This window comes from Varroa destructor, unplaced genomic scaffold, assembly GCF_002443255.2.
Source record: "Varroa destructor unplaced genomic scaffold, Vdes_3.0 BEIS01000001.1, whole genome shotgun sequence".
Classification (NCBI taxonomy): Eukaryota; Metazoa; Arthropoda; class Arachnida; order Mesostigmata; family Varroidae; genus Varroa; species Varroa destructor.
In genome coordinates, this window is record NW_019211454.1 from 45,630,609 (window position 1) to 45,641,841 (window position 11,233).

Genomic DNA, 11,233 nt, shown 5'->3' on the forward strand with positions numbered 1-11,233 from the left:
CTTTTATATCACTGGCTTCGACAATATAGATGTTGAGCTTCCAATATTTGCTATTTTCAATAACTGACAATGGCACGGTCGCTGCACGTCCTGTCGCAGGACGACGTACCTTACCATTTGACTGTTACCATTTAATTCACATCGCGCCTTCCAATGGCTAGAACGGAAATCCATGTCACAAGGACACGATAGGCTGATCTTCGCAGTCGCAACGACGTTTCGATAGGACGTGTCCTACCCTAACGTTCGAGTGGGTTTAGAATGCCTTTATCATTAGCCGTAACTTCTACACTGACGATGAATAGCTTATTTTCAACAGTAACCACTAGAACTACTTCTTAGTATAAGAAGTAGTTCCAATAAATAAAGATAAATGTTGTTGGCTTAACAAATGTTCCACTTAGAAACGCGTGCGGAATGGATGGACTGGTGAGCGTAGCGTGGATTTGTGTTTGCGCACCCCGCTAACATCAGGTGATTTAGTTCGATAGCATTTTTCTTGGAAACGATCTCCTAAGAAAATGTTCGTGTAATACATAGCTAGAGCTTTTCACAGGAAAGTTATCAATTGCCATATTCCCATATTTGAAGTAAACTCTTTTTGAATATCGCGTCGGAAATGATGGTGATGGGCCCATATAACATGGCGAGAGGAACATGTGCTCGTTGCATTACATATATCTATTAAATATAATTAAAGAAAATCTATTAAATATAGCCATTAAAAAGACATTCAAGTTATACACCGACTAATTTATTTAAAACGATACAATGAACCTCATCTTCCCCTGCTCACCATCCGTGAGCTCCATAAAGTCCACCGAGACCAAGGCCGAGACCGAGTCGAGCGTGTCCGTAGGCGGCATATGGGGCGGCAGCGAGAACTGGGGCAGCGGCGATTTTAGCAAGTCCGATAGGGGCAAAGGTCTTACCGATAAGGGGAGTGTACGAATCAGCGCGGGTAGTAATAGCCGAGGTGGCAACGACCGGGGCGGCGGCAGCGACCTTAGTAATGGCAGGGGCAGCCAAAATAGCAGGAGCGGCAGCTACGATGCCACCATGGGCAAGACCGCCATATCCGAGACCAGCACCGTATCCGAGGCCAGCACCATATCCGAGGCCGTATCCCGAGATACCAGCTTGGGCCGTGGCGGCCAGAGCGGCAATGGCGAAAAGCTGAAAAATAAGAATAGGTTTGTCTAACAAGACATGCACTGTCTGGTCCATATTTTGTTAGAAAACTAAATTTGACCACAACGGCTCATGCATCTATGAAAATTGTAACAATAACGTACAGCGAACATGATTACTTCAGCTTGTTGCAGTTGCTAGAGCGTACTGTTCGGAACAGACACTTTTTCACCATTTATACTGATTGCCCGTTTACGTGTTGTCGATACAACGGCCTCCCTTTCCTTGCGTATGTGCGTTGCATGAGAAGACAGAAGATCGTACAGAAGATCTACCCTTACTTAAATCATATACCGTTCTGGCAACGTACAATACTGTAATTCGTAACGGCACACACACCCACGTGGTCGTATTAAAGTGTAGCTTGTGAGAGCTTAATGATGTATCCCGTTAATTACCTCTTACATTTATTTTTACTTAATACATGTTCTATGTCCCGGCGTGTGTTCGTGTGCACGCAGTTGAACGATCATACTGAGGTAAACAGCTTTACGTAACAGGTGACTCTACTCCCTGGCATTTCCTTTTGTTTTCTCAGATCATAATCTGTCAAGATTACTGTGATAGGACAGCTTCTGTATCAACCGTAGTACAAAAAAGATGAGCTTAGTCGACAGTTAGTAGCGTGTTTGTATGTTTGATGCGACTAGTAACGTATTAAGTTTTACCTGGTCTATCATATATCTAGTGTAACTTCGAAGCTGCTTCGTCGTACAAGCACCTTATTTGCTGTTTGCAGTTGCCGGACTAATGCTTTCAGACTACAAGTTCTCTTTGAAGGGCTAACCTCGAAACTGCCATGGTATTATTATACATACTGCTACATATTATTTATTATATATACATGATACGTACTATACGTTCGATAATGCGGCACTGTCCTTAGATCATGTCTGTCTCGTCAATGCTAACAGTTCAATATAAACAGCCTAAACGTGAGCTTGAGCATGATTGTTTTTTGAGTAAGCCTGCTACAATGTAAGATATCGAAACACGCAAAATGATTTTTAGCGTGCAGGTAGTATTCACTGTAGCGGCACGTATGTACGATATTTTGTTTTCTTCTATGCATATTGGCTAGACTAAACGAAACTGACTTTATGAAGGTTGCTAGTAGCTGGATATTTTGCTCACTAAAAGTAAACTTGTTCTCCTCGCTTCATGCCAATTCAACTGGCCATTTCAGACGTGGATTTTATTCTTGGAAATAACTCTAATTTTTGTAAGACATTAATGACTTTTTTTTTTTAGTGTCAGAGAAACCCAGAACCCAGCACTGGTTCATATTTCTATTCGCATTGCAATAACGGTTCTGATCAATTTTAGATAGTGATAATAGCAATAATAACGAAAACAACAATATTAATAAGACAGCTAAAATGACATGAAAAATACTAACCTTAGAGACGAACGAGAACCTTTTTACCATTACCTTTACCTGATTTTTTTTTTTTTTATTCTTATTTATTATCTATACCTTAGTCAAAAAACGAAACGAACGCGAATTTCAATAAGATAGACAATTTGAGTAGCAGAAAATGGGCGTAGCAGAAAAATGCAAACGTGAGCTTTTCGGCTGTTGGGTGCTGATGTTCGTTCCTTAAACCACACCATTGTCATCACCTACCATGGCCATTTACTGATCGAGAACGAAGTGAATGATTTGGACCTTTATCAAATATGTACATTGTCGTCTCTGATTTTAAAAACGCACCTGGACGATATACGGCAACTGTGTCCTACGACAATTGTAACGTGACGCGGAAAGGCCCCCGACTCGATTAATCCGTTACCTGAAGCATATCAGCTTCGGGTGCCATACATAGCGACGTCATAATAATAGTCATAACGCCAACAACGTTTGTACTAGCAGAAACATGCACGCTGCTACGTATATTATATGAGTATCATAATAATATACCGTGGTTAGAATGAAGTGGATACATTAACGCGATGCTCGACGCTGGCGTGTACTTTGAACTTTTTCAACGAAAAATTTCCTGTTTTCCTGCGATCAGATTCCTATTTAAAACACAGAAATTAAACGTATTCTGTATTTTGTCTCCAGGGGAACGTGCTATACATGAAATAAACTTAGTAAGTAGCCCAACGTTTATGGTCGCGTGCTTCAGATGTACAAAGAAGCAAAAGTAGTAATAAAAAATATCTCTCTGTATTTAGCGGTAACATGTAATAACTTGGATTTAATATATCTCTTAATTTCGAGCAAGCCGTATCGCTGAATTTAAATCGTTGATAATTTTCGATAATCATATCGAAGAAAAGCTTTGCTCTTTATAAGTGATAAGAAAAATGAAGTACTAACAAACGTTTTTACTCAGAGGACGGCTTAAAATAAACAGCATTGACTAATATGTACCGCTATAACACTTCTCGTAAGTGTTTACCAAGAAGAGCCAAGCAGCACAGTAGTAAAGTTATTGCGATTTATATATGACACTTAGATATTATAGCAATGGGCAACAAAACTAGGAAAGGTTAAATTTTGTAGGTTTTAAATGAGAACGGGAACCTTTGGAGTCAAAGCTAAAAAAAAAAAAATAACCGAATTACAGATTCAATACATAGCACAACAGGAGAAGCGTCATGGGTTTTCCAATAATTGCGTGCTGACACTTCCCTCCTAAAGTACACGCCACTTTCGACCCTTTTAAGTTACCTATGCTTTATCATTTGGGAGAAGTATGACAGTAGGATCAGCTCTAGCAGATCTTTGTAGATCAAATCATAGGCCGACAAAGAAATATCTTTGTTACAGATATACGCATTAGTGAAGCCTCTGCGGTTTCGAAAGGTCAAGACACATAATTATGTATTTTGCGAAGAAGGTAAGATAAAAAAATCTGTCAGATATTGGAAGAAGCTTTGATTGCAGAGACCATATTATTGTCATGAATGTAATGACACAGACCATTCAGTCAATACAATTTTGTTTGTTTCGCTGATAAGGTTAGGAAAAAGGTTCAAGTAGTTCTAAAGATTAGGTCACAAAAATTTTGTGGTTTAACGTTGTATACTCAACTGATTAGATAAAACGTAACTTCTTACGTAATTATTATTTTAAGTAATTAATATATTATGTAATTATTAATATATACTATAATAAAGAAGAATACGTAATTAACGAGGGTCCGCATGATGACGTAGTGGATAAGATGTGTGTTTGCTAGACTTGAACGATACGTGGTGGTATAGGCCCGAATCTGGGCGGAGGCAGACTTCGTTTCGTGCCGGCATGAGCCAGCTGTCTGATCAAATGCCTAGTAACGATACCAGACTTCTTCTTCGAGCCAATTTGTACATATACAAAGACCAAGACTAAGGGCAAGGCTGAATCGAGCATTTCCATAGGCGGCCATGGGAGCGGCAGCAAGAATTGGGGCAGCGGCGAACTTAGCGACTCCAACAGGGGCAAGAGCTTGCCAGTGAGGAAAGTGTACGAACGAGCGTGAATCAGGCGGTTGCAGCCGAGATCGCGATGTTCGAGTCCATCTACGTACCCGAGGCCACCTCCGGCAAGGCCAGCTTGGCCTGAAGCGAGCAGAGCGGCAATATTGAACGCGCAATATGAGATGAAAAGCTAAACACAGAAAAGACTTGTACTTTGTAAAATTTCTAAAGACAGACTTGATTTTGATTTTTACTGCCGCATGCACTCGCTCATTCTTCGAGTTGTTCTATACTTTTTCTTATCAGAGATCCACTTGCACTCGCGCCTATGGAAAATGTGTTTTGCAACAATTGCACTGCTAAGTGCTTCGTCCTATGGCTCGATCAAGGCCTTCACCGTGTAAGACCAGCTAACCTTCTTACTACCTGAGTACTTAGCTTCAAGTCGATTGTAACTAGTGATAATCGAAAATGTCAGTAACAAACCGCTTCATACGCAGGATAATGGTATTTTGTTATAATTTTGTACAATGTAAATATGTGGTGATATTATATTACCCAGAATACTTATTTGAAAAAAAAAAAGAAAGCTTTACTATTGGTTATTATCGCCGCAGTTGAGTTGCAATGATACAATTTCCGATCTAATTTTGTCCATTACGGACCGAACAACCACCATCACCAATGAGATATTTACACACGTTTACACGCATAATTTTTTAAAACTTATTAATGATTTTATGCATTCTTGCATTTTAAGCAGATGAACATAAGGCAAGCGCCCTCGTCGACCATCTACCAGCCCAGTTCAAGGAGCGCGCCGCTTGCTAGGAGCGCTCAGCTGAGTATTTCTGGGACACCCAACAAAGCGACACTATCCGTTATGTTACTGCGTTGTTTTAGTCAGGCGGCAAAAGCAGTTTTAGTTAGATTATCACTTTCGCGATGTACAGCTTCATCCGTTTATACCAGAAATACAATATTTGTCCTTAGGAGATAAGGTATATTGATACCGTTTATAGTAATTTGCCAGTTACCGCGTTTCCGCATGATAACAAGAAAACGCCGTTTAAAACAGTGTATTGGAAAAAACCTTTTAACAGCCGTAAACTTGTTCAATAGCGGCTTAGAAGAACCAGTAGCATGAAAGTGGGTTTTAAAAGGAAGCACTATTGCTCACCCTAACCCTGTACTATTCAATTAGGTGCGCCGCACTAAATCATTTGCCATAGCAATACGTTTAGGTGCATGATTATTTCGGAGAAAAGTGTGAAACTGAAAAGTAATATATACCAATCAATTTTCGTCTGTGCATATGAAGTATACTTTTTTTTTTGATAAAATTGCCCTATTCCTATGTAAAGTTGTGGCAACGATAGATGGGATGAGCGGCCGGCGAGTTACTGCAACTTCGACTATTTGTTTCCGCAGAATCAGATAAATGCAGCTTGTCATATTGTACCCATTCACTTATTATGGCCATCTAAGACATGATGTACTGTTGTACTGATGAACTAGGTTATAATATTTACAAAAAAAATTCGATGTGGGGTCTGCCAGTGCTTTCTGGCCAACCCGGGACCGGGCGGGGACGATAAACGCGGCATCGCTATTGGAAACGTCAACTGTCCTGACGACAAAAAACGAATTGCAATGATACGCTTCGAAAGTTTGATTCCTCAGAATTGTTACATCGTGAAAATCATTGATCGTTCTCTCAATGGATCGCGAACACTAAACAAACAATTTTTTCTATATATATATAGCAGCTTTGAGCTTGTGAACTTTTCCTAGTGATCTTGCCAAAATACCGAGATAAAAACTGCCTGATGCAAGCAGGGCTTCAATAAAATAAGAACTTCTTATGACGTGGTGCATGATACCGTAAGTCATAAGAAACATACGTCTGGGTTTGTTCCATGTTTGAATGTAAGAGCTCATTTTATCGAACGTTCTCTTATCCTAAATTCAGCAATGGGAAGGAATCTCTATTATAAAAAAAAGAATGTGTTCTGATAGGAAATTAACTTTTTCACGAACTGTGATAACACATCGTCAAATTTTCTTCGGCAAAAACAGTCCTAAATCAACCCCGGTCTCGCCTAGACAATCCGTCAGTCACTCAAGCGAATCGTAGCGAACTTCTGTATATAAAAGGAAAATACAAGCATGACATCTTTGATACAAAAGTTTTCCATGATTATTATGATATAATTACGACTACGTGCTAGTAAAAATTTATAACAGTTGCCTATATGTCAAATGGATCGAAGATCAGATTCTAGACTTCCTCTGATCCTGCTTCCCGCTGTGTTTTGTCGAGATTTCATATGATGATAAGAAAGCGAGGGTTACCTTTGCAACAATGGTCCTAGGGTGCCAATTTGAAAAACGGCTACTGTGTTAACGTCGAGAATTAAATCTAATGGATACCTCTGCTGCCAAACAAGGTCTGGGTATTAATTACTTATCTGTTCTCTATCTGAAGCGATGTATTTATTAGATGTTTAATATGTGTACTTGCTAAAAGTACTTCTCGAGCTAAAATGTCGGACGACATTATATAATACCTGTGCCCACTCGAAACAATTTTTTAACGATACTGTCTACAAACTATTCCAAAAACGTTTTTCTTCACGTTAATTGTAAACCAACAATTTTTATTTAATCAGAATGATGGTCTACAAAAATATGCTATAATATTAAATTCGTGTTTTTTAATTAAATATTAATATAATTATAATACATATAATGAAATATGCAAGTAATCCACCACTGGATAGCTATGTTATCTGAAGCACAGCCCAGGGATAGAAATACGACATGGATTACAGTAGCTATATTTGGTCTACTACTGCTGTTTCCATTGCCAGTACCTCATAATGCTACCAGATAATCACTATAAAAGCGTATATGGATCTGACCACTCAAATGACGATTTTTATTCGTTAAGGATTCCAGAAACCAATACCATCCTCCAGTATAATCTCAGCTGCTTTTAAATAATATGGCTATTCGAATGGTTAGATCAGCTCTGCTCGTGCGTAATTGCGAAAGAAAATAAACCTCGTTAAATAAGAAGTAGTTATAACTGTTGAGGAAATCGTGTGTCAAGACTACAGTTGATCTCATGAGTGCTGGGTTGTTTGCCTGTTCAATTTTTGTCAATTCTTCTTCGAATTATTTGTTTCCATTTCTTGTTAGCGCCAAACATGTAACAGCAGCTTTCAACTGTCGCATGCTCTGTCGCCAATGAGCTACTTATTATTGTTTTATAGCGCTTGTTGCGTTATATTGCGTATTTATTTATTACAGGGTATAAAAAGTATTGTCAACATATAGAATACGATGCTGTAACCATTAGAGCATCGCTAGCACCGCATTTGCTCAAAAAATCCATACGTGTTGGAATGAATTCAGGCCGGTTTGCTTTGGCAATTCACTGCGACAACAAAATGCGCGTGGGGAGACAAATATCTCATTGGCGTTCGGCCAGGACGCTAAGCGGGTACCGCCTATCAGCATCAGTAGTAGTCCACTTAGTTGAAATAGCGGCAGAAAAACCTAGTCAGAATCTGTGTCCTTCAAGGACTATGTCTGAACGTCGGCGTGGTACAGTGTAATATATTTCAGAAATTCAGAAACGTCACTTGTCCACTAATCATGACTCGCCCTTGTTACTCTGTCGTATACCGTAGTTAAAGTCTAACTAGTAAATTTCACACGCTTTTAATCATCGTTGTTATTTAGATGTACTCAAACAGCGACATATAGAAACTGGGTCATCTTTTTGGTGACCACACATACTAGGTCAGCAGCATATTAGCTACAGCGAAATTGTTTCATTGTGAAGCTAATCGAAGGATTCGCGATGTACTGTGCTTGATTTTGCCTATCAAAAAATTAGGTTTTATCTTGCCAATGCATACGGGCAGAGGTAAGTAGCCACGGTCGGTGGCAGATCGATACGATCCACTGCAAATCCGCACGATGCAAACGTGTGCTAGTAAAGCATGTTTCCCGTGGTCGCAAGCTTTGCATTGTATCTCCATTGATAAGAACCCCATGTGTCGCTAACCAATCGCGAGTTAATCTCTGTTACCTAAAATCAACCAGTAGCTGCATCGACCAACGTCTCAAGCTGTGGCCACACTTTTGCCACACACAGTCGCTACCAAGGCCTCAGAATTTAACTGCGAGAGGAACTTCCTCTCGACAACCGCTTTGAGTGTTATAGTTATGACTGCCTCGTTCCGTTTAGCCTTAAAAAAGTAATGAGCCTCATAAGTACAAGGAGTTTCTCCCTATGGGACTAGCGGCTGCAGCTACTCATCCTAATGATAGAAAAGAGTGTAAACTCTTCCTAAAAAATGACGAGCTAGACTATCATTTCGGTAAATACGTTAGTTTATGGAAAATGCTGTCTCGATTGAGAAAATGAAAACACACGTTTGTGGCTAAAAGTCTGCTCGTAAAAATACAGAACAGTAGTAATAAATCAAATAATGAGAAATTTCATTTCATTATATTTGATTTTTTAGCTTCAAAATGAAATAGCGAAACCATGTAGTTGGGATAACAGTAAGTCGTACGACAGTTTAAATTATGAGACCAATATATGCGGTATCTTTCGAGATTACGATCCATGCCAAACTTTTCTCCACAAGCCTTTAATCATAATGAGTTCATTTGAAGTATTTAAATTTTAAAATGAAAAAATCAAACATTGAAAGCATAACTTGTTATTATTAATTGTTTTTTTGTTTGATTGAATTGATTTAAAATGTGGAGATATTCCATTTTCACTTTTCCGTTAGAAGCAGCCATCTTTTTGAAAGAATTATATTTTCCGAAATTATATCTCCTAAACCATTCGTTTCCATGATTTTTAATTTCCAGGGACTCTTGGATTCCATTGCCCTGTTAATGAAAACTACGTTCCTTACTGAGTTTTCCTATTAATTCTTCAAAAATTAATTTCGAGTTTTTAAACACTTTGTACAAATGCACACATATTATTCAATGTGTTCTGTGTATATATATATATATATATATATATATATATAGGCAAATATCAAAGCCACACAAGTTATAAACATTTCTATAGGTGTGAACAGTAGAGCTTTTCTGTTGCTTTGCCCACCCCGCCTTCGATATCATTCTATGTGTGTGTGTGTGTTTGTTAGTACACTTCGTATAAGTACTGGGTTTTCTATAAATATTGAAATGTGGCCAATAATTTATCTGATACATTCATATCGTCTAAACGAAATCATATAAACGAGGTTTTAGATTTTAACGTTAGACGCCATAGTTCCTTTGTCGCGATGCAATCATAAGTTTATGTATATATATATATATGCACATAAGAAGTTTTAAGCTCGCCAAAAATTTTTTTTTTGAAAAATACACAATAACAATCACTCAGCTTAAGTAACATACACATAAAACAAACACCACATGTCGCTAAAAGTGAGCAGCATATACCTTTTTCATTAGTTGTTTCGGACTGCAATAAAATGGCTGACACTCGCGAACCGACACGTCCGTATTGTAACATTGTATTGTATTCATATTGTACTCATCTCATATTCCTATCATGGCAAATAGTTACTCTACACTCGCAAGAAACCTAAGTAATCTGACCCACCAGATGCTGAGGTATGTCTATCTCTCCATTCACTTTTTTTTAACATACATATACTATGAAATAGTGGCAATTTTCGGTAATGTAAAAGCCAGAGATAAACAGCTTAATCAAAGTATGTTATATCAAAGTGCCTATAGATCTAACTCATGTAAAACGAATAATCGAATGCAGTTAGGATACATGAGATATTCATTATGATCGAGCTACTAAACCACTACTGACCTCAGCGTACATTTATCAGAAAGGACTCTTTGTGCACCTTTTACAAAAGCAGATTATTACATACTGACGGCGTAAATGGGTGCAAAATTGTTTTTGCCCTCTTTAGTACTAATAGTGCACACAACATCTTAGAAGCCGCGCTGACCATTAGATTGTTTCAAAGCACTCGACATTCGAGTTATGAGCTGATTACATCGTCTAGTGGCACAATTCGTCTGCGGCCAATGTTCGAACAATTTTAAAAAAAATACTAAATAAAGTGACGTATGCCTTTTATTGGCTTTTAATGGAATATCAATCGATAAGCGAGGTATTTCGTGTAAAGGTGATGCTCTGAGCTTTTCAATGAATCATAAAAACATGATAGCTAACTGGGAAAGGCTGGTTATAAAATTAATTCATAATTACAGTGTATAATTAATATCACTTCTCTAAGACTGTTCTTTGGTACTTTTATTATTACTACTATTATTTTTTGTTATCATTTTGGATCTTGAGCTGGATGGTGAGCATCTTCACTTAGTCTACGTCCACATATTTGTAAATAGTAAATGGCTTGTTTTACTCAAGCAGTCATTGGACTGGTATTTTAAGCTTCTTTTCACTCGGTTATTCGACTTAATCAGCTGATTCACTCTAATGGGCTTAATTTGGCTAGCAACCTCCTATCATTTTACCATCTTGTTCTAAACTTCACTTACGTTTTTTTGTACTTTGAGGAAATAAAACTTGCAAAACATTAAAAACGAGTCAACGTTT

At 38.2% G+C, this 11,233-nt stretch overlaps 1 protein-coding gene and 1 long non-coding RNA gene across 3 annotated transcripts; both read right to left on the bottom strand.

Annotated features, from left to right (window-relative positions):
• Window positions 1-738: 738 nt before the first annotated feature.
• LOC111251963 (uncharacterized) lies at window positions 739-11,229 on the bottom strand. 2 transcript variants are annotated; one of them, XM_086976572.1, is made up of 2 exons: window positions 11,176-11,229; window positions 739-1,176 (listed from the first exon to the last, which is right to left on the bottom strand). In XM_086976572.1, exons 1-2 carry the CDS (start codon window positions 11,212-11,214, stop codon window positions 793-795), a joined length of 423 nt encoding a protein of 140 aa, XP_086832698.1. In that variant the 5' UTR covers window positions 11,215-11,229; the 3' UTR covers window positions 739-792. The 2 variants fall into 2 exon arrangements, with proteins under 2 accessions (XP_086832698.1, XP_022664904.1); XM_022809169.2 differs by lacking the exon at window positions 11,176-11,229 and adding an exon at window positions 1,296-1,421.
• On the bottom strand, window positions 9,329-11,169 carry LOC147758703 (uncharacterized). Its single transcript, XR_015318329.1, has 2 exons — window positions 10,475-11,169; window positions 9,329-10,125 (listed from the first exon to the last, which is right to left on the bottom strand). It is a non-coding gene; the product is annotated as an uncharacterized LOC147758703 (long non-coding RNA).
• Window positions 11,230-11,233: the final 4 nt, after the last annotated feature.